The sequence below is a fragment of the Podarcis muralis genome, chromosome 5 (assembly GCF_964188315.1).
Source record: "Podarcis muralis chromosome 5, rPodMur119.hap1.1, whole genome shotgun sequence".
In the NCBI taxonomy this organism is placed as follows: domain Eukaryota; kingdom Metazoa; phylum Chordata; class Lepidosauria; order Squamata; family Lacertidae; genus Podarcis; species Podarcis muralis.
The window spans coordinates 95,822,270-95,843,827 of NC_135659.1; the positions used below are offsets into that span (position 1 = coordinate 95,822,270).

At 50.4% G+C, this 21,558-nt stretch overlaps 1 protein-coding gene across 3 annotated transcripts in view; it reads left to right on the forward strand.

Annotated features, from left to right (window-relative positions):
• The window catches only part of UCKL1 (uridine-cytidine kinase 1 like 1), a 79,017-nt gene extending 57,674 nt beyond the window's left edge, over window positions 1-21,343 (forward strand). For 2 of the 3 annotated variants that reach the window (XM_028735472.2, XM_028735474.2), the window contains exons 8-15: window positions 5,130-5,149; window positions 9,316-9,414; window positions 9,834-9,927; window positions 11,086-11,148; window positions 13,939-14,061; window positions 15,202-15,309; window positions 19,757-19,913; window positions 20,958-21,343. In XM_028735472.2, coding sequence (XP_028591305.2) covers window positions 5,130-5,149; window positions 9,316-9,414; window positions 9,834-9,927; window positions 11,086-11,148; window positions 13,939-14,061; window positions 15,202-15,309; window positions 19,757-19,913; window positions 20,958-21,034 — 741 coding nt within the window. In that variant the 3' untranslated portion in view covers window positions 21,035-21,343. The remainder of the gene's footprint in view (window positions 1-5,129; window positions 5,150-9,315; window positions 9,415-9,833; window positions 9,928-11,085; window positions 11,149-13,938; window positions 14,062-15,201; window positions 15,310-19,756; window positions 19,914-20,957) is intronic. The other variant, XM_077929387.1, reaches the window with a different exon arrangement.
• The last annotated feature ends 215 nt before the right edge of the window (window positions 21,344-21,558 follow it).

The following is a 21,558-nucleotide window of genomic DNA, read 5'->3' on the forward strand; positions in this document are numbered from 1 at the left end:
GAAGTTTTTAATATGTAACGCTGTGCTATTTTTAACACTGATTGGGAGCCGCCCAGAGTGGCTGGGGAAACTCAGCCAGATGGGCGGGGTATAAATAATAAATTATTATTATTATTATTACATGACAATGCCCTCAGATTCTGTGTTGGCTCCCAGGACGTTTCCGAACACAATTCAGAGTATCGGTGCTGACCTTTAAAGCCCTAAACAGCCTTGGTTCAGTATACCTGAAGGAGCATCTCCACCCCCAACATTCTACCTGAACGCTGAGGTCCAGCACCGAGGGCCTTCTGGCGGTTCCCTCACTGCAAAAAGCAAAGCTACAAGGAACCAGGCTGAGGGCCTTCTTGGTAGTGGCGCCCGCCCTGTGGAACGCCCTCCCACCAGATGTCAAAGAGAACAACTACCAGACTTTTAGAAGACATCTGAAGGCAACCTTGTTTAGGGAAGCTTTTAATGTTTAATAGGTTTAGTATTTTAATATACCCAGAGTGGCTGGGGAAACCCAGCCAGATGGGCGGGGTATAAATAAATTATTATTATTATTATTATTATTACATGACAATGCCCTCAGATTCTGTGTTGAAGTGCTCTTGCAGTCCACTTGGTGAGGATGGTTGGTCCTGTGATAAGAATTTTAAGGTTCCCACCTGGCTTGACCCAGCCAACCTCCCAAAACATAAAGGAGCCTTTTCAGGGGAGAATCGGGGAGCGCAGGTAATAATAATAATAATAATAATAATAATAATAATAATAATAATAATAATAATAGTTTATTATCTATACCCCGCCCATCTGACTGGGTTTCCCCAGCCACTCTGGGCAGCTCCCAACAGAATAAACATGATAAAAGATCAAACATTAGAAACTTCCCTGAACAGGGCTGCCTTCAGATGTCTTCTAAAAGTCAGGTGGTTGTTTATTTCCTTGACATCTGATGGGAGGGCATTCCACAGGGCGGGTGCCACTTCCGAGAAGGCCCTCTGCCTGGTTATATAATCATAATCATAATCATAATCATTTATTATTTATACCCCGCCCATCTGGCTGAGTTTCCCCAGCCACTCTGGGCGGCTCCGAATCGAGTGTTACAAACAATACAGCATTAAATATTAAAAACTTCCCTAAACAGGGCTGCCTTCAGATGTCTTTTATAGATAAGATAGCTGCTTATTTCCTTCACATCTGCTGGGAGGGCGTTCCACAGGGCGGGTGCCACTACTGAGAAGGCCCTCTGCCTGTTTTCCTGAAACCTTACTTCTCGCAGGGAGGGAACCACAAGAAGGCGCTCGGAGCTGGACATCTGTGTCTGTGCTGAACAATAAGGTTGGAGATGCTCCTTCAGGTATACTGGGCCGAGGCCGTTTGGGGCTTTAAAGGTCAGCACCAACACTTTGAATTGTGCTCAGAAACGTGCTGGGAGCCAATGCAGATCTCTCAGGACCTGTGTTATGTGGTCCCGGCGGCCACTCCCAGTCACCAGTCTAGCTGCTGCATTCTGGATTAGTTCAGTTTCCAGGTCACCTTCAAAGATAGCCCCACGTAGAGCGCATTGCAGTAGTCCAAGTTTGGGGCTTCAGCTTGCTACCACGAACATGTGAAGCTGTACTGAGTCAAACCAATTGTCCTTCTAATTTAGCACTGCCTATGCCAGCTAGCAAGGGACGCGGGTGGCGCTGTGGTCTAAACCACAGAGCCTAGGACTTGCCGATCAGAAGGTCGGCGGTTTGAATCCCCGCGACGGGGTGAGCTCCCATTGCTCGGTCCCTGCTCCTGCCAACCTAGCAGTTCGAAAGCACGTCAAAGTGCAAGTAGATAAATAGGTACCGCTCCAGCGGGAAGGTAAATGGCGTTTCTGTGCACTGCTCTGGTTCGCCAGAAGCGGCTTAGTCATGCTGGCCACATGACCCGGAAGCTGTACACCGGTTCCCTTGGCCAATAAAGTGAGATGAGCGCCGCAACCCCAGAGTCGGCCACGACTGGACCTAATGGTCAGGGGTCCCTTTACCTTTACCTATGCCAGCTAGCAACAACCCTCGAGGGTTTCAGTCAGGGGTCTTTCTCAGCCCCCCATGGAGACATGGCTGGGGTGGTATTTGGGACCTTCCCTTGAGCCACGCCCCCTGCGCCCTGCCTGACAACCCTCCCCTCTTTCGGCCCCCACTTCCCCTCATATCCCCCAGTCTCTCCACAAACCTGAGCCTGCAGCCACCCATGGGCCATTTGATGCTGTATGGTAAAGATAAAGGGACCCCTGACCATTAGGTCCAGTCGTGGTCGACTCTGAGGTTGTGGCGCTCATCTTGCTTTATTGGCCGAGGGAGCTTCCAGGTCATGTGGCCAGCATCACTAAGCCGCTTCTGGCGAACCAGAGCAGCGCATGGAAATGCAGTTTACCTCCCTGCCAGAGCGGTACCTATTTATCTACTTATACTTTGTGCTTTCAAACTGCTAGGTTGGCAGGAGCTGGGACTGAGCAACGGGAGCTCACCCCGTCGCAGGGATTCGAACCGCCGACCTTCTGATCGGCAAGGCCTGGGCTCTGTGGTTTAACCCACAGCTCCACCTGCGTCCCTGTTTATGCTGTTTGAGTTACCAGCTAATTGGGGAGCTCCAGAACATCTCCGGTCCCGACAAAGGATAGAATTGCGGAGAGTTCGAAAGCGTTTAAATAATTGGAGCCCAGCCGAATAGAAGAGACAACTTCTTTTTCTGGTTTCTCCACACACACACACATTTTTTGTATGTCTGGAAATGCTTTTTGAAAGAAGAAGAAAAAGTTTTTAGGAAACGGCGTTCCAGAAATAGATCCCTCTGCGTGGATCTGCCACGCCTTACCTCAGCTCCCACCCTTGATCCCCTCAAGGCACCCTCCTTATGGGCGCCGGGGGGGCACATTAGCCTCCACATGTTGGAAATGTCAAGCCACTTCAAGGCTGCCCTCCTCCCCGTTTGAAAAACCTCAGCTGGGCTGCACTCCTTCCTCTCCCTTTCTCTGTCTTCTCGCTTCTTCTCTTGTCTGCTTCCTGTTTGATTCTGCGAGAGCGCAATGAAAGGCGCCGGTGACATTTTCCGCCCTGCCTGCTTTTTGTGTGGGGATTTATTGTGTGTCTTTTGAGCTGGTCACCCGGCCTTTCTGAAGCATTTTTGTTCTCTGGGGAGGAAGGCTGAGGAGGAGGAGGAGGGGCAGAAGATTTGGTTTCCAAATGTGAGACTTAATTTTTTAAAAAATAGATGAACGAGGAAAGGAAAAAGACCAAAAAAGAGAGAAAGAAATACACCATCCGCTTAAGGCTGCTTATCAATTTTTTCCACTACCGGTCAGACACAGCAAATTGGTGGCAGGAAGCGCCGAATTCCTGTGTAAAATTCAGGGGCGAAAGGAGGGAGAGGCAGAACCTCCTCTGCAAAGAAAGGCGACCGCTTTAGACATGATAGAAGTTCTTAAAATAACGCACGGAAAGGCGAAAGAGGAAAGACTTTCTCTCTCATAACACCAGGCCTCGACCTCCAATAAATCTGTATGTTGGAAGAGTCAGGGCAGATAAAACAACGCTGTCCAGGGTTGTAAAGACTGCGGAGAGAATAACTGGGTGCACTCTTCCCACCTTGGATCAAATCTATGCTTCCAGATGCCATAAGAAATCTGCAGAGATAGTGCAGGATAGTGTGCACCCTGGAAATGATCTCTTTCAGCTTCTGCCTTCTGGAAGAAGGTACAGGGTTATAAAGACTAGGACTAGCTGCCTGAGAAACAGTTTCTACCCAAACGCGATTTTGGTTTTAAATGTATTGTAAGGAGTCTGTATGGGAGTATACTGTATTTAAAAATGGGGTATCAGAGTTTTTAGGGGGCTAACCAGGTTGGGATAGCTGGGATAGCAGGTTTGTTGGGTTTTGAATGTCCTTTGTAGATTTTTCAATTTCGTTGTTCTGTAAAGCGCTTCTTTACACAGTTAAACTGTGGGACTCCCTGCCACAGGAGGTCAGTGAATATGAAAAACAATACAGCATCAGACATTAAAAGCTTCCCTAAAGAGAGCAGCCTTCGGTTGTCATTTAAAAGTAAAATAGTTGTTTATTGCCTTGACATCTGGTGGGAGGGCGTTCCACAGGGCAGGCGCCACTTCTGAGAAGGCCCTCTGCCTGGTTCCCTGTAACTTGGCTTCTCACAGCGAGGGAACCACCAGAAGGCCCTCGGCGCTGGACCTCAGTGTCTGGGCAGAACGATGGGGGTGGAGACGCTCCTTCAGATATACTGGACTGAGGCCGTTTAGGGCTTTAAAGGTCAGCACCAACACATTGAATTGTGCTTGGAAACGTACTGGGAGCCAGTGAAGATCTTTCAGGACCGGTGTTACATGGTCTCGGCGGCTGCTCCCAGTCACCAGTCTAGCTGCCGCATTCTGGATTAGTTGCAGTTTCTGAGTCACCTTCAAAGGTAGCCCCACGTATAGTGCGTTGCAGTAGTCCAAGTGTGAGATAACTAGATGGGCCACTGGCCTGATCCTGCAGGCTCTTCTTGGGTTCTTAACATTCTTTCCGTTTTAACACGTTATTTTAATAAAGCAGACCTCCAAATGCGATGTTATTTTGTCAATAATGGCCCTGAATCGTTGAGAAGGCGTTTGATACACTTGAGAGGTTCTCAAGGGAGAGTTCCCTGAGTTACAGCTTCTCCCAACTCTTGCAGAAGTTGACATCTCTGCCCTGTGCAATCCTTCAGAGTTTGTGCCAGAAAACACCCTGTGAGACTAAGTTGGTGTGGGAGCGGGCAAGGTTTGATAAGGACCAGCCTGAGGGCCACACGACCTTGCAGGCAACCTCCCAGGGGCCGCATGTAACAAATTCCATGCCAAAGCTAGGCGTTCCTACTCCTCTCCACCCAGCCATACGAATGACTTTGTTACAGGTCAAAGATTCTGCATCCAGGCAAAAGAGATGCAAGATGCTTTTCCAGGGCAAATTTCCTCCCCCCCCCCCTTTTTTTTTAAAAAAAATAAGTGCTCTTACTTCCCTGCTTTATTTTCTCTTCCCTCCCTCTTTGGTTATCCGTGTCTCTCTGTGCGTTTGGTTGTCTGTTACCTGCTTGGCTCATCCCTGAACTACAACTCCCATCTGATGAACAGAGGAAACTCCGCTGGGATATGTGAGGATCAAATTGCACCCTCTGACTTACTATTTTCTTTTTTTCTTTTGGTTTGGTTTGAATACTAAATCGAGTGTCGAGCTTTTGCCGAGGTCTAGGCCTGCATGATGAGGAATCTACCATGTGGGTCGGCATGCCCCCTTTAGCGGGGGTATCTTTTTAATTAAGAAAGTTATATACCTCCCCCCCCACACACACTAAAAGCCACTGGGAGGTTTATAGCATATAACGGAGCATATATATATATATATAGCATATAAACGGAGTCCCGTGGTATATATAGCGTATAAACGGAGTCCCGTGGTACCCAGGATACAAGGCGTGGGGCAGAAATTCAGTCTGGGTCACAATCCAAACCCATCCCAATTTGCACTTCCCCAAACAATCTATGAACCGGAGCACAGCTGCCCTTTGAACTTCTCCCAATTTTGCCAGGAGGGTGTACTATTATTATTATTATTGATTTGCTAATTGCCTCCTAAACAACCACCTCAGGGCGATGTACAACAAAGACTATTAAGAACAAATGAGAACACTAAAACAGCAGAAAAACAACAACAACAACATAACAAAACAGTATTGAGGAATCAAGCAGCTGTCGCTCATTAAGCTGAATCAAGCCCCCCCCGCCCCCCCCAATCTGTTTTATGACTGTTTTATCCCAATGCAATTGGCATTGGGACCATGGCATGGATGGAGGCAGTATTTCACAGAGTCATTGAAATGTGATATTGGAAGGGATCCTGAGCATCGTCCAGTCTAACCCCTCGCTATGGAGGAATAAACCTTTAAACTCCCCCCCCCCTTTTACTATGGTCCCAGTAAATACCCCCCAACAGTTACTTGTTCTGGAAGGGAAGCTTCTGTTGGCTTCTATTTGGGGATTAAAAAAATATTAATCAGGGGTGCAGCATTGAGGGATAAACTGTTCCTCTACCTCCCAATACGGTCCCAATGCAGATCAGGGTCTCCCATGGTTGCTATTTTAAAAATCCTTTAGTAGAAACAAATTAACACACACAAAAGCAAAATAAGTAATGAAGGAGTTGACAACGTGGCGCCCGTGGGCACAGGGGCGCCCTTGAGATCTTCCGCCAGAACCCTTGAAAAGTCCATAAATCTGAGGCTGTTTCTGGCTCCTTGCTAAGCATTCATACAGCTCCCTGACTCCTGGTTAACCCACTTCCGTTCAATTGGTTTGTGGTTGGTTCTCTGTGTGTTTGCGTGCGCGCCTCTTTCTCCCAGACCCAAAACTGGTGAGGCACAAACCTTTAACCATCTTCTTTTTTGCGTGTGCATGTTTTAATGTTCCTCTTTTTCCCCGCTTGCCCTGAATTAAGGCTCGCATGTGTGAGTCCGCGAGCGGAAAGGATCTCCACAAGGCCCTTTGTCCACCCTAACCAATCACACAGACACAGGGGACACAAAAAGCCTGGCGTTGAACAAATAAAGGGTGTCCTAATTAGAACCTCCTTCCTCTTCCTCCTCCAAGCTGCTAGCTAAGCTGCCGGCCGCTCCTCGAAACCACCAGTTTGTCATTCAGATGTGACTCATCCTGACCCTTTTATTCCTCCAACAACTAAGGAAGTTGGGCCGCAGTTTTCATTTTGGCAACGAGGCTTTGTCCTTCGCCCCACCACCCGCAGGAGACAGAACAAGGCTTTGTCCTTCGCCCCACCACCCGCAGGAGACAGAACTCCACCCCTTAGGCTGTTTTGAAATAATAATAATAATAATAATAATAATAATAATAATAATAATAATAATAATTTATTACTTATACCCTGCCCAATCTGGCTGGGTTTCCCCAGCCACTCTGGGTGGCTCCCAACAGAATATTAAAATACAATAGTCTATTAAACATTAAAAGCTTCCCTGAACAGGGCTGCCTTCAGATGTCTTCTAAAAGTCTGGTAGTTGTTCTTCTCTTTGACATTTGGTGGGAGGGCGTTCCACAGGGCGGGTGCCACCACCAAGAAGGCCCTCTGCGTGGTTCCCTGTAACTTGGCTTCTCGCAGTGAGGGAACCACCAGAATGCCCTCAGAGCTAGACCTCAGTGTCCGGGCTGAACAATGGAGGTGGAGACGCTCCTTCAGGTATACTGGGCTGAGGCCATTTAGGGCTTTAACGGTCAGCACCAATACTTTGAATTGTGCTTGGAAATGTACTGGGAGCCAATGTAAGTCTTTCAAGACTGGTGTTATGTGGTCTCGGCAGCTGCTCCCAGTCACCAGTCTTGTTATCTCTCTGTCATCCATCTATCTACCATATTTTTTGCTCTATAAGACGCACTTTCCCCCTCCAAAAAAGTAAGGGGAAATGTGTGTGCGTCTTATGGAGCATATGCAGGCTGCACAGCTATCGCTGAAGCCAGAAGAGCATAAGGGATTGGTGCACACTGATATATAGAGCAAAAAATACGGTCATTTATATCCCGCCCCTCGTCCCAAAGGATACCAGTGCCCTGACCCCACAGTCGGAGGCAGCAATATTCTGAAACCCAGTTGCTGGAAACCAAAGGAGGGAAGAGTCGGCCCTGTGTTCGGATCCCTGGGCAGGTTTCCCAGAGGCTTCTGGCTGGCCACTGTGAGATCAGGATCCTGGACCAGATGGGCCCTGGCCCTGATCCGGCAGGTTCTTCTTAGTCCCACCCTGCCCAACCTCCGGTTCAGCCGCGGCTCCCTGCTAAGCGCTGCCGATAACTTACTCAAGAGAGGTGGCCAGGAGTGAGATTCATGGGGATGATTAGGGAGGCAGGAGAGGATATATTATTTCATGATATCCTTCCTAACTTGTGCTATCAGGTTCCATATTCTAGCAGAGTTCCAAACATCCCCTTTTTAAATTACGCAGTGATCAGCTTGTTACTGACTCATCTGAGTCTTACCATTATAGATTCCTTCCTTGTAGAATCCCTTCTAATCCCTCTTAAAAAGAATAAACACAAGAATCTGATTAACATGAATATAAAAGTACCGTATTTTTCGCACCATAGGGCGCACCGGACCATAGGGCGCACCCAGTTTTTAGGGGGGGAAATCAAGAAAAAAAATATTCCCCCCCCCCAGCCCCAGAGAGCAGCGTACAGGCTGCACAAAACCTCTCCCTGCCAGAGGGGTTGCGCGCAGCTATGGAACAAGCCAAGGCAGAGAGCGGGATGGATCCCGCTCGCTGTTTTGGCTTCCCCTTTAGCCCCGTGCAGCCTCTCCTTGCCGGGAGACGCTGCGCAGGACTAAAGAAGCCATAGCCCCGTGCAGCCTCTCCCTGCCGGAGGGGTTGCGCACGGCTATGGCACAAGCCTGCATTCGCTCCATAGGATGCACACACATTTCCCCTCAATTTTTGGAGGGGGAAAACTGCGTCCAATAGAGCGAAAAATACGGTAGTTTACTCACAGATTCATTGAGGTTCACAGACATGTCCCTGAAGGCAGGCTTAGGTTACATAACAACTAGAACTGCAGTCATACCTCATGTTACGTCCGCTTCATGTTACATACTTTCAGGTTGCATCCCGCAGCGACCCGGAAGTACCGGAAAGGGTTACTTCCGGGTTTCGGCGCTCACACATGCACAAAAGAGCAAAATTACGTCACACACATGCGCAGAAGTGGCAAATTGCGACCCGCGCATGCATAGACGCGCCGCTGCAGGTTGCGCTCTTTTCATGTTGCAAATGGGCCTCTGGAACGGATCCCGTTCGCAACCCAAGGTACCATTGTATTCCATAAATAAGTTAGTCCCAAGTGACTGCGACTAAGCAGTCACTTCTCCAAACACACAGCAACATACAAAATGGAGAACACACACTGATCAGAACATGGAGGCCGTGTGGTCCTCCATGCTAGTACAACAGACCACCCCCTCTTCAGGTCTGTCCCAGCTCAGGAGGAAACAGGAACTCTTCTCCTGGGTTGTATAAAATATCCCCTAACATGTCCACTGTAGGAATGTTGTACTGGACTGCAGTTTTACATCCCACAAGATTCCCTTCCCCATTGAGCCTGTCCATGGGCCGTTTTAGCCGTGGCGAAAGGTCTGTGTGGTTTGTTCGGATGAGGAAAGCAGTGAGATCTTTGGGGTGGCTTCTCTTCTCTGGCTGGGGGAGAAAGCAGCACTTCCCCAAGAAGCCTTTAACTTGACTTTCATTCTCCTCTTTTTCTTCAGGGCAGCACTGGCCTCGGCCCACCAATGCCACCCTCTCCCCAAGACTCTCAGTGTGCTGAAGAACACCCCGCAAGTGAAAGGCATGCACACAATCATCCGGTGAGTTGGGTGCCTTGTTCTAAGTTCTTTTCAGCACCACGGAGAGCTCCTGGAGAGCCGCTTACTCCATTGAGAGCAGGAAGCAAACTGTTGCCTGTTGAGCATCCACCTTTAGACCCAACTCACCCTTTCCTGTACTCTGCCACACAAGTGGCAAGAAAGGAGAGTTTGACAAAACAATGGGAAGAACTTTCTGACAGTAAGAGCAGTTTGACGGGGGAACCGTCTCCCTCGGGAGGTTGTGGACTCTCCTTCCTTGGAGGCTTCTAAGCAGTGGTTGCGTGGCCATTTGTCATGGATGCTTTAGCTAAGATTACAGCATCGCAGGGGGTTGGACTAGATGACCCTCAGGTCCCTTCCAACTCTTATAATTCCATGAACCTAATACCTTCTTTTTCTCCTCTTTGTTACCCTTTCAGGGACAAGGAGACAAGCCGGGATGAGTTTATATTCTACTCCAAACGGCTGATGCGTCTCCTGATTGAACATGCACTGTCCTTCCTGCCTTTCCAGGTAGGCTGATCAAAGCGGTCTTCCAAACCACGGGTAGGCAAACTAAGGCCCTGAGGCAGGATCTGGCCCAATCGCCTTCTAAATCTGGCCTGTGGACAGTCCAGGAATCAGCGTGCTTTTACATGAGTAGAATGTGTCCTTTTATTTAAAATGCATCTCTGGGTTATTTGTGGGGCATAGGAATGTGTTCATTTCCCCCCAAAAAATATAGTCTGGCCCCGCCCCCCACAGGGTCTGAGGGACAGTGGACCGGCCCCCTGCTGAAAAAGTCTGCTGACCCCTGTTCCAAACCATGGCTGAGCTGAAAGGGATCAGGACTCTTTTGAAAGAGGATCCCATCTCTTTGGGTGATTTGTTGCAGTATCATTGGGAGGGAGCAGGCAGCGTGCTCATTTTGCATCTTCTTGATTGGTTGGGATCAGCCATGTGGCCTCTATAAGAGGCATTGCCCTTGCTCAAAATGGCGCCCATCTCCCATCTGATTAGTTGCATTCTATTGCAATGTTGCCTCCTGTGTATAATCTCCAATGGCTTGGGATTGCTTGAGGGAAATACAGAGGGGAAATGACTGATTTGGCACCAGATTGCGAGGCAGGGAGGTGATTTGTGAACAGCGTCAAACAGCTATGAGAAAAGCAGAGTTGGGGGGCTTTCGGAGAGTGAGGTTTGCCCCACCTGAAATCATGGATTTCAAGCTAGAAGGTGGACCTGGAAAACATTCTATTCAGCCCTAAATCTAAGAAGAAAATTTGAGGGCAGGTGATGCCACAAAAGCAGTGGTGTTCAAGTCCAGAGATGAGTTTTCTTCTCTTGCTGAACACAGTTTAAAGAAGCAATATCAGGCTAAACTTAATTATGCCCCAAAAGTGACCTTCCTTGCTCATAAAATCCTCTAGAACCTCACCCTCTCTCTCTGCACCCTTTTTGTGGCCTGGGAAGAGAGCTGGATAGAAATGGTTTCAGCAATGGGCGCTTGCATTCTGCCCTAAGGAAACCTGGATTTGCAGCCTGCATAAGTTGTTTTTTAAAAATGCACACGTCTGTTTGTTTTGCGTAATTTATTCTGCTTTTCTGCCACTGATGAGCTCCGTATTTCTCACTTGGACTCTGTCCCTGCCCAAATTCCCTATTAATTCCTGTGTGCCGTTGCCTTTCCAGACCTGCACAGTTCAGACCCCGCAAGGGCAGGACTATGAGGGCCGAAATTACAGTGGGAAGCAAGTAAGTGTCGCCGGCAGAGGATTCTCAAAGCAGAGTCCGGAGAAAACCAGGGGTGTGTGAAACCTGCTCCTGTTTTGATTCATAGTTCCGGCTTTCTGCATGTGGCATCTTCTATTTTGGGTCAAATCTTAACTCTCTTTTTGCATTGCGGTGTTTTGAGGGGGATATTTGCTGAAGCCTTTGACAGGTGCTGTGCTGACAGTCACTCCTGCACCTGTCTGTGTCACAACAGTGACCCCTGGGTTTCTATATCTGCACATTCAGTAGTTTTCAATAACTTGGAGCTTTTGGACAGCTTTCTCCTAAAAATAGCACACATCTGGGTCTGAGCATCCTTGAGTCTGGTGCACCTGGAGAGTGTTAGAACTGTGGGATGGAAAGCCAGCTGGCTTGGCCCCAGCCGGATCGTGTCCCTTCTCAGCCTTGCCATTGCGGAGATCCATCAGTCATCCTCCTCCAACATGCGTCCGCGACTCATGCTACTGTGCATGCAAGAGCACACATTACTCAGCAGAGTAAACACACAACAGATCAGGCTCGAGGCGTGGATACTATACTAAACTACGCATTTATGATACATAAATCAGGACAAAGAAAAACATGGCTTCTCTCCTTGTCGTTCTTCTCAGAGAGAGAGAAAACAAAAGCAATACAGAGCGGAAGTTCCGCTCACGGGACTCCAGCAATCTGTGCTGGAATGTAAACAGACATGTCACATGTAACAATCCCACGTATCTGCAGCAAAGGGTGGAATGGAATTCCCAATTCAACCTGACACAAAAGGAAAGAACAGGCCCGGTTTCTGTTGAGAAGAACCCACCAGCAACTGAAGGAAGCAAGAGGATAATGTAGCAAGAGAAAGGTTTTCTACTGTTTAAAAGATTTTCTAATTGATTAATTGCCTAGCTTCACTCGGTTTAAAATTAATTAACCGATTCAATTCAAATGCATTTGGTATCACTTTAATAAAGGCTCCTTTTCCAGGATCCTGAAAAAGAGGGATAATTTATCGGAGAACAGCTGAGCGAGATGACAAACTCCCACTGAGTCTTCCTGAAAAACATTGGTGTTGATTTTTTTAAAAAGGAATAATTCTCAAGAATGCTTGGAGTGAAGCGGTGGGGAGATTTCAGTGTTTGATTAAGTATTCTTAGAGAAACACACACACAAATCCACACTAGGTTTAAAAAAGGGTAAAAGACCCATGGACTGTTAAGTCCAGGCAAAGGTGGCTATGGGGTTGCGGCGCTCGTTTCGCTTTCAGGCCGAGGGAGCCGGCGTTTATCCACAGACAGCTTTCCGGGATTAAACTGCTACTGATGCACGGAGGACCGTAACGAGTGCCAGAGCGCATGGAAACGCTGTTTACCTTCCTGCCGCAGCGGTACCTATTTATCTACTTCCACTGGTGTGCTTTTGAACTGCTAGGTTGGCAGGAGCTGGGACAGAGCAACAGAAGCTCACCCCTTCGCGGGGATTTGAACCGTCAACCTTCCGATCAGCAAGCCCAAGAGGCTTAGTGGTCTAGACCACAGTGCCAACCACGTCCCTTAACAAATCCGCACTACCAGAGGGTGAAGCATGCACTGACAATTCTTGCCAGGGATCATGGGACTGCCGTTTCCTCTGCCTCCCAACTCAATGTAGAAGGCAGAGTAACTCCAAGTACCAATCTTGCCGGCCGGAAATGACTGTCCTAGGGAAATTCTACTATCCTGCAGCCTGATTTCCACTTAACAACTGGATAGAAAGAGCTCTCCTGTCTCTTGCAAACCCACCTCCCCACCAGCTAGCCCCTCCCTTCTCAAAGGAAAGAAGCTTTCTACTTGGAAAGGGTTTGGAACTTGCAAGGAGAGCTGGCTGACGTTACAGATGAACCCCTTTTTGAACTGAACCCCGTCCGAGCCCTCTTTGAAATGGAGCGGAGCTTTTTCAGCTTACTCATTTGTCTAAGGCAGGCATGAACACAACTCCACAGAACTTTGCCTGAAAACGGAAGAACAAGGCAGCGACTCCTTTGTATTCATTTATGACAACGACACTGCCTGATCAGCTGGAGGTGATTTTTTTTACTTAGCCCAGCCACGTTCTAAGAAATGCAGAATGGTGAGATAGAAGAAGAAGAGGAAGAAGAGTTTGGATTTGATATCCTGCTTTATCACTACCCTAAGGAGTCTCAAGGGGATGCGGGTGGTACTGTGGGTTAAGCCACAGAGCCTAGGGCTTGCCGATCAGAAGGTCGGTGGTTCGAATCCCCGCAACAGGGTGAGCTCCCGTTGCTCGGTCCCTGCTCCTGCCAACCTAGCAGTTCGAAAGCACATCAAAGTGCAAGTAGATAAATAGGTACCGCTCCGGCAGGAAGGTAAATGGCGTTTCCGTGCACTGCTCTGGTTCGCCAGAAGCGGCTTAGTCATGCTGGCCACATGACCCGGAAGCTATACGCCGGCTCCCTCGGCCAATAAAGCGAGATGAGTGCCGCAACCCCAGAGTTGGCCACGACTGGACCTAATGGTCAGGGGTCCCTTTACCTTTAAGGAGTCTCAAAGCAGCTAACAATCTCCTTTTCACTTTCTACCCCTCAGCAAACACTCTGTGAGGTGAGTGAGGCTGAGAGACTTCAGAGAAGTGAGACTAGCCCAAGGTCACCCAGCAGCTGCATGTGGAGGAGCGGGGAAGCGAACCCGGTTCACCGGATTACAAGTCCACCACTCTTAACCACTACACCACACTGGCAGTAGAGAGCTGGAGGAATTATACTTGCGGGTTTCCACCTTGTCCTCTGTCTTCCAGATTACTGGCGTGTCCATTTTGAGGGCTGGGGAGACCATGGAGCCAGCACTGCGGGCCGTCTGTAAGGATGTCCGGATTGGCACCATCCTCATCCAGACCAACCGGTACACAGGGGAGCCAGAGGTAAATATCCAGGCCTGGTATGGGGCAAGGGCTTGGTAGTGGCCACCTCTCTAGCGGTATCCCAAACCCTCAAAACTCAAGGCATTGTTGCTCTGCACTGTGGTCCTGTTAATACGGTTATTGGTCGGTTTTGTGGCTTGTTATTTTATGATTTTAATGAGACTGAGTTTGGGGCGGTATCCGGCCAAAGCGTCCTTCCAGCATAAGGATCTGTGCTCCTGCAAGAGAACTTCCCCCCCTTTCCCCATTGCACCCCCTTAATCTTAACCCATCCAGAGCAGATTTGGGAAGGGCGCTGGGTGTGCCTAGGGAGAAAGTTCTATTGTGCAAGCATTGCACTGATATTATTTGGATACCATCGTCAGTCTTTAATTCTGATATTTTTGTAACCTGTCCTGGGACCTTTTGGTCAAGGGCTAGCTAGAAGTGGGTTGTGGCCAACTAAATTTTGGGTCTGCACCCATTGAAACGGATGTTTCCATTAATTTCAATGGGTCTGCTCTGAGCATGACTTGCATTTGATACAATCTATTATTATTATTATTATTATTATTATTATTATTATTATTATTATAATACAGCGTCTTGTTCTTTGACGGCATAGTTCACGCTACTTTAAGAGGGATGATGATGTAGAAGCAGAGTGATAACAAAGATATTTAAGCAGTGTTGCTTGATAGATACAGGCCAGCCCAACGTCCTGTCCGGCAAGATCAAAGAGATCAGGTGGATATTGAAGGAGTCCATTAATTTTGTGTGGTCCATCCTTTGCCAGCTGAGTGTCCTTCAAATCTTTTGGACTACAATTCCCGTCAGCCCAGCCACAATGGGCAGTGGTGTAGAGTGGGCATGAATAAAACTTAATATTGCCGACAATGGAATGCTTTGCAGCTTTCTCTGACCTAGAGCTTTATAGAAGTTGTTGGCCAAAACACCTGGAGGGCACCAGGTTGGGGAAGACTGGCCTAGTCTATATCCACCTCTGGGCTCACTTGATGGTACTCGACAACTTTTGTCTTGGGAGATGTGGGTTGCCAACAGTGACCCTATGCAACGAATGAGCAGGGCAGTCCTTCTGGGGACACTTCCCTCCCTGCTTGCCGTCTCCGAACGCTCCCTTCCTCCTTCTCCCTCCTCCAGCTGCATTATCTGAGGCTTCCGAAGGACATCAGTGAAGATCACGTGATCCTCATGGACTGTACGGTCTCTACAGGAGCGGCAGCCATGATGGCTGTGAGGGTGTTGCTGGTAAGGGAGGCAGGTGGCGTGGGACAGCTTTGACTTAGCTGTTGGGAGAGAAGGAAAGAGGCTGTTGGGAGGGAAGGAAAGAGGCTGTTGGGAGGGAGGGAAAGAGGCTGTTGGGAGGGAGGGAAAGAGGCTGTTGGGAGGGAAGGAAAGAGGCTGTTGGGAGGAAGGGAAAGAGGCTGTTGGGAGGGAGGGAAAGAGGCTGTTGGAAGGGAAGGAAAGAGGCTGTTGGGAGGGAAGGGAAGAGGCTGTTGGGAGGGAGGGAAAGAGGCTGTTGGGAGGGAGGAAAAGAGGCTGTTGGGAGGGAGGGAAAGAGGCTGTTGGGAGGGAAGGAAAGAGGCTGTTGGGAGGGAAGGGAAGAGGCTGTTGGGAGGGAAAGGAAGAGGCAGTTGGGAGGGGAGGGAAGGGAAGAGGCTGTTGGGAGGGAAAGGAAGAGGCTGTTGGGAGGGAAAGGAAGAGGCTGTTGGGAGGGAGGAAAAGAGGCTGTTGGGAGGGAAGGGAAGAGGCTGTTGGGAGGGAAAGGAAGAGGCAGTTGGGAGGGAAAGGAAGAGGCAGATGGGAGGGAGGAAAAGAGGCTGTTGGGAGGGAAGGGAAGAGGCAGTTGGGAGGGAGGAAAAGAGGCTGTTGGGAGGGAAGGGAAGAGGCTGTTGGGAGGGAAGGAAAGAGGCAGTTGGGAGGGAAGGAAAGAGGCTGTTGGGAGGGAAAGGAAGAGGCTGTTGGGAGGGAAAGGAAGAGGCTGTTGGGAGGGAAAGGAAGAGGCTGTTGGGAGGGAAAGGAAGAGGCTGTTGGGAGGGAAGGAAAGAGGCAGTTGGGAGGGAGGGAAAGAGGCTGTTGGGAGGGAGGGAAGAAGGCAGTTGGGAGGGAAAGGAAGAGGCTGTTGGGAGGGAAGGGAAGAGGCTGTTGGGAGGGAAGGGAAGAGGCTGTTGGGAGGGAAAGGAAGAGGCTGTTGGGAGGGAAGGAAAGAGGCAGTTGGGAGGGAGGGAAAGAGGCTGTTGGGAGGGAGGGAAGAAGGCAGTTGGGAGGGAAAGGAAGAGGCTGTTGGGAGGGAAAGGAAGAGGCTGTTGGGAGGGAAGGAAAGAGGCAGTTGGGAGGGAGGGAAAGAGGCTGTTGGGAGGGAGGGAAGAAGGCAGTTGGGAGGGAAAGGAAGAGGCTGTTGGGAGGGAAGGGAAGAGGCTGTTGGGAGGGAAGGGAAGAGGCTGTTGGGAGGGAAAGGAAGAGGCTGTTGGGAGGGAAGGAAAGAGGCAGTTGGGAGGGAGGGAAAGAGGCTGTTGGGAGGGAGGGAAGAAGGCAGTTGGGAGGGAAAGGAAGAGGCCGTTGGGAGGGAAAGGAAGAGGCTTTTGGGAGGGAAGGAAAGAGGCAGTTGGGAGGGAGGGAAAGAGGCTGTTGGGAGGGAGGGAAGAAGGCAGTTGGGAGGGAAAGGAAGAGGCTGTTGGGAGGGAAGGGAAGAGGCTGTTGGGAGGGAAAGGAAGAGGCTGTTGGGAGGGAAAGGAAGAGGCTGTTGGGAGGGAAGGGAAGAGGCTGTTGGGAGGGAAAGGAAGAGGCAGTTGGGAGGGAAGGGAAGAGGCTGTTGGGAGGGAAAGGAAGAGGCTGTTGGGAGGGAAAGGAAGAGGCAGTTGGGAGGGAAGGAAAGAGGCTGTTGGGAGGGAAGGAAAGAGGCTGTTGGGAGGGAAAGGAAGAGGCTGTTGGGAGGGAAAGGAAGAGGCAGTTAGGAGGGAAGGAAAGAGGCTGTTGGGAGGGAAGGAAAGAGGCTGTTGGGAGGGAAGGAAAGAGGCTGTTGGGAGGGAAAGGAAGAGGCAGTTGGGAGGGAAGGAAAGAGGCTGTTGGGAGGGAAGGGAATGGGCAGTTGAGAGGGAAGGAAAGAGGCTGTTGGGAGGGAAGGGAAGAGGCTGTTGGGAGGGAAGGGAATGGGCAGTTGGGAGGGAAGGAAAGAGGCTGTTGGGAGGGAGGGAAAGAGGCTGTTGGGAGGGAAGGGAATGGGCAGTTGGGAGGGAAGGGAAGAGGCTGTTGGGAGGGAAGGGAAGAGGCTGTTGGGAGGGAAGGAAAGAGGCTGTTGGGAGGGAGGGAAAGAGGCTGTTGGGAGGGAAGGGAAGAGGCAGTTGGGAGGGAAGGGAAGAGGATGTTGGGAGGGAAGGGAAGAGGCAGTTGAGAGGGAAGGAAAGAGGCTGTTGGGAGGGAAGGGAAGAGGCTGTTGGGAGGGAAGGGAATGGGCAGTTGGGAGGGAAGGAAAGAGGCTGTTGGGAGGGAGGGAAAGAGGCTGTTGGGAGGGAAGGGAATGGGCAGTTGGGAGGGAAGGGAAGAGGCTGTTGGGAGGGAAGGGAAGAGGCTGTTGGGAGGGAAGGAAAGAGGCTGTTGGGAGGGAGGGAAAGAGGCTGTTGGGAGGGAAGGGAAGAGGCAGTTGGGAGGGAAGGGAAGAGGATGATGGGAGGGAAGGGAAGAGGCAGTTAGGAGGGAAGAAAAGAGGCTGTTGGGAGGGAAGGGAATGGGCAGTTGTGAGGGAAGGAAAGAGGCAGTTGTGAGGGAAGGGAAGAGGCAGTTGGGAGGGAAGGGAAGAGGCAGTTAGGAGGGAAGGAAAGAGGCTGTTGGGAGGGAAGGGAATGGGCAGTTGAGAGGGAAGGAAAGAGGCTGTTGGGAGGGAAGGGAAGAGGCTGTTGGGAGGGAAGGGAATGGGCAGTTGGGAGGGAAGGAAAGAGGCTGTTGGGAGGGAGGGAAAGAGGCTGTTGGGAGGGAAGGGAATGGGCAGTTGGGAGGGAAGGGAAGAGGCTGTTGGGAGGGAAGGGAAGAGGCTGTTGGGAGGGAAGGAAAGAGGCTGTTGGGAGGGAGGGAAAGAGGCTGTTGGGAGGGAAGGGAAGAGGCAGTTGGGAGGGAAGGGAAGAGGATGTTGGGAGGGAAGGGAAGAGGCTGTTGGGAGGGAAGGAAAGAGGCTGTTGGGAGGGAGGGAAAGAGGCTGTTGGGAGGGAAGGGAAGAGGCAGTTGGGAGGGAAGGGAAGAGGATGTTGGGAGGGAAGGGAAGAGGCAGTTGAGAGGGAAGGAAAGAGGCTGTTGGGAGGGAGGGAAAGAGGCTGTTGGGAGGGAAGGGAATGGGCAGTTGGGAGGGAAGGGAAGAGGCTGTTGGGAGGGAAGGGAAGAGGCTGTTGGGAGGGAAGGAAAGAGGCTGTTGGGAGGGAGGGAAAGAGGCTGTTGGGAGGGAAGGGAAGAGGCAGTTAGGAGGGAAGGGAAGAGGATGATGGGAGGGAAGGGAAGAGGCAGTTAGGAGGGAAGAAAAGAGGCTGTTGGGAGGGAAGGGAATGGGCAGTTGGGAGGGAAGGAAAGAGGCAGTTGTGAGGGAAGGGAAGAGGCAGTTGTGAGGGAAGGGAAGAGGCAGTTGGGAGGGAAGGGAAGAGGCTGTTGGGAAGGGAATGGGCAGTTGAGAGGGAAGGAAAGAGGCTGTTGGGAGGGAAGGGAAGAGGCTGTTGGGAGGGAAGGGAATTGGCAGTTGGGAGGGAAGGAAAGAGGCAGTTGGGAGGGAAGGGAAGAGGCTGTTGGGAGGGAAGGGAAGAGGCTGTTGGGAGGGAAGGGAATGGGCAGTTGGGAGGGAAGGAAAGAGGCAGTTGGGAGGGAAGGGAAGAGGCTGTTGGGAGGGAAGGGAAGAGGCTGTTGGGAGGGAAGGGAAGAGGCTGTTGGGAGGGAAGGGAATGGGCAGTTGGGAGGGAAGGGAAGAGGCTGTTGGGAGGGAAGGGAAGAGGCTGTTGGGAGGGAAGGGAAGAGGCAGTTGGGAGGGAAGGGAAGAGGATGTTGGGAGGGAAAGGAAGAGGCTGTTGGGAGGGAAGGGAAGAGGCTGTTGGGAGGGAAGGGAATGGGCAGCTGGGAGGGAAGGAAAGAGGCAGTTGGGAGGGAAAGGAAGAGGCTGTTGGGAGGGAAGGGAAGAGGCTGTTGGGAGGGAAGGGAAGAGGCAGTTGGGAGGGAAGGGAAGAGGCAGTTGGGAGGGAAGGGAAGAGGCAGTTGGGAGGGAAGGGAAGAGGCTGTTGGGAGGGAAGGGAAGAGGCTGTTGGGAGGGAAGGGAAGAGGCTGTTGGGAGGGAAGGGAAGAGGCTGTTGGGAGGGAAGGAAAGAGGCTGTTGGGAGGGAGGGAAAGAGGCTGTTGGGAAGGAGGGAAGAAGGCAGTTGGGAGAGAAGGAAAGAGGCTGTTGGGAGGGAGGGAAAGAGGCTGTTGGGAGGGAAGGGAAGAGGTAACAGCACTCCCCTCTGAACATTAGAAATGAAGGGAACAATGCTGAATATTTCATCTGACCGTTCGCCGGAAGCATAAGCTGGGTGTGGGGAAACCAGATGTTGCTGAACTACAATTCCCTCCAGCCCTAGCAAGCACAGCCAGTAACAAGGGTTGCTGGGAGTTGTAGTTCTGTAAAACCCAGAGGGCCAAAGGGAAGCTGGGAAGTGAAACTAAATGGCCGAAACCCTCTTCTTTCTCTTAGGACCACGACGTCCCAGAGGACAAGATATTCCTCCTCTCTCTGCTGATGGCCGAGATGGGCGTCCACTCTGTCGCTTACGCCTTCCCGCAGGTGAAGATCATCACGACAGCCGTGGACAAGAAAGTGAACGACCTCTTCCGCATCATCCCTGGTATTGGTGAGTGGCCAGGGTTGGGAGGTCCTGCCCCTGGTCTCGAGCCAGCGAAGCTTCTGAATACCCGTTACTGGAAACATCAAAAGGGGAGAGTTTCTCTTATGCTCATATCCCAATTATGTGTTTCCACTGTGAGAACAGGATGCTGGACTGGAGTGGCCATTGGCCTGATCCAGCAACCAGCTCTTCCTTATGTTCTTACGGTTGTCGGATCCCTGGAAAAGCTTTTGAGTTCTTCATTCTCTAGTGGCTCAGAGCTGCTTGCAAGCAATAATATAATTCCTAACCACCACCATTGATGCAGAAAATAAGGGGTCGTTTCTTAGCATTGTGGTTTTTTTCCCCTGGCTGCAGACAGTTTGAATAAGGCAGGCATAGGCAAACTCGGCCCTCCAGATGTTTTGAGACTACAATTCCCAACATCCCTGACCACTGGTGCTCTTAGCTAGGGATGATGGGAGTTGTAGTCCCAAAACATCTGGAGGGCCGAGTCTGCCTATGCCTGGAATAAGCCATCTGAAGGCAGCCCTGTATAGGAAAGTTTTTTAATGTTTGACGTTTTACTGTAGCCTTACAGTTGTTGCAAGCCACCAACAACTTCCAAGAAAAATAATTCCAACCAGGGCAAACCACTGGGTCCCACAAAACAGACTTCTTTTCAGCATATGACAAAAGCCGGACAATGGAGATTCATCTCTGTGGGGAGTTCCACAATTTAGGGTCTGCCTCAGAGAAAGCCCTCTCCTTGGCCCGCTTTCCCACACTTCCGAGGGTGCTGGAAGTACCCAAGAGAGTCTCCTCTGCCAGATTTAACACCCAAGAAGTGGGCAAGGCTTCAAGCACGCTTCTGCCACCACCTCGAGCCACGAAGGTAGCAAATCTAGTTGCAAGAATGAGACTCTAGCAGAAGGATTTGGGGATTTTTGCCAGACGGGAACGTTCCGGGCACATCTCTGAATAGCGCAGACACAGCTCAGCGTACTTCCTACGTGCACAAGGGTTTCTCGTAGCTCTACCTAATTCCCGTTCCCTCCTGCCTCCCTCTAGGAAATTTTGGAGACCGATACTTTGGCACGGACGCGCCTCCCGACTGGAGTGATGAAGAAGACCTCCTGGACTCGTAGCAAGGTCCTCTTTTGTAAAGGAACCACTCTGGAGGGAAAGAGGCTTCTGCACTGCACCTTAACCCCCCCCCCAAACGCCCCCCAAACATTTGCAAAGAGACTATCGCACTGCACCACAGTTTTATCTTACTCATCTTCCATCAGAGGCCGTGGCTGAGAGCATATTTTTTTTGGAAATGGAGCGGATGACGAGAGATGCTTGCTGCCTTTTTTTACGTGCTCAAGAGCGTTTCTGAGCCTAGAGGCAATGTATTTTAATTTAAAGATTTACTATAACTTATTTTATTAAAAAAAAGAGAGAATGTTTCAGCTAAGTTTCAAGTGTCTTGTTGACGACGGGTGTCAATCATGCCCAACTAGCGCAGCAGTTCAACCATCTTTTGTGTTAATGCGGCCACAGACCCAACTTTCGTCTCCTGGTGAGGCAGTAAAGGCAGCTAGTGAGCCTTGTGGCTAAGTGGAGATTTGAACCCTGGACGCCCAGGTCCCAGTCCAACACTTTTAGCCACCACACCAGCTCAACC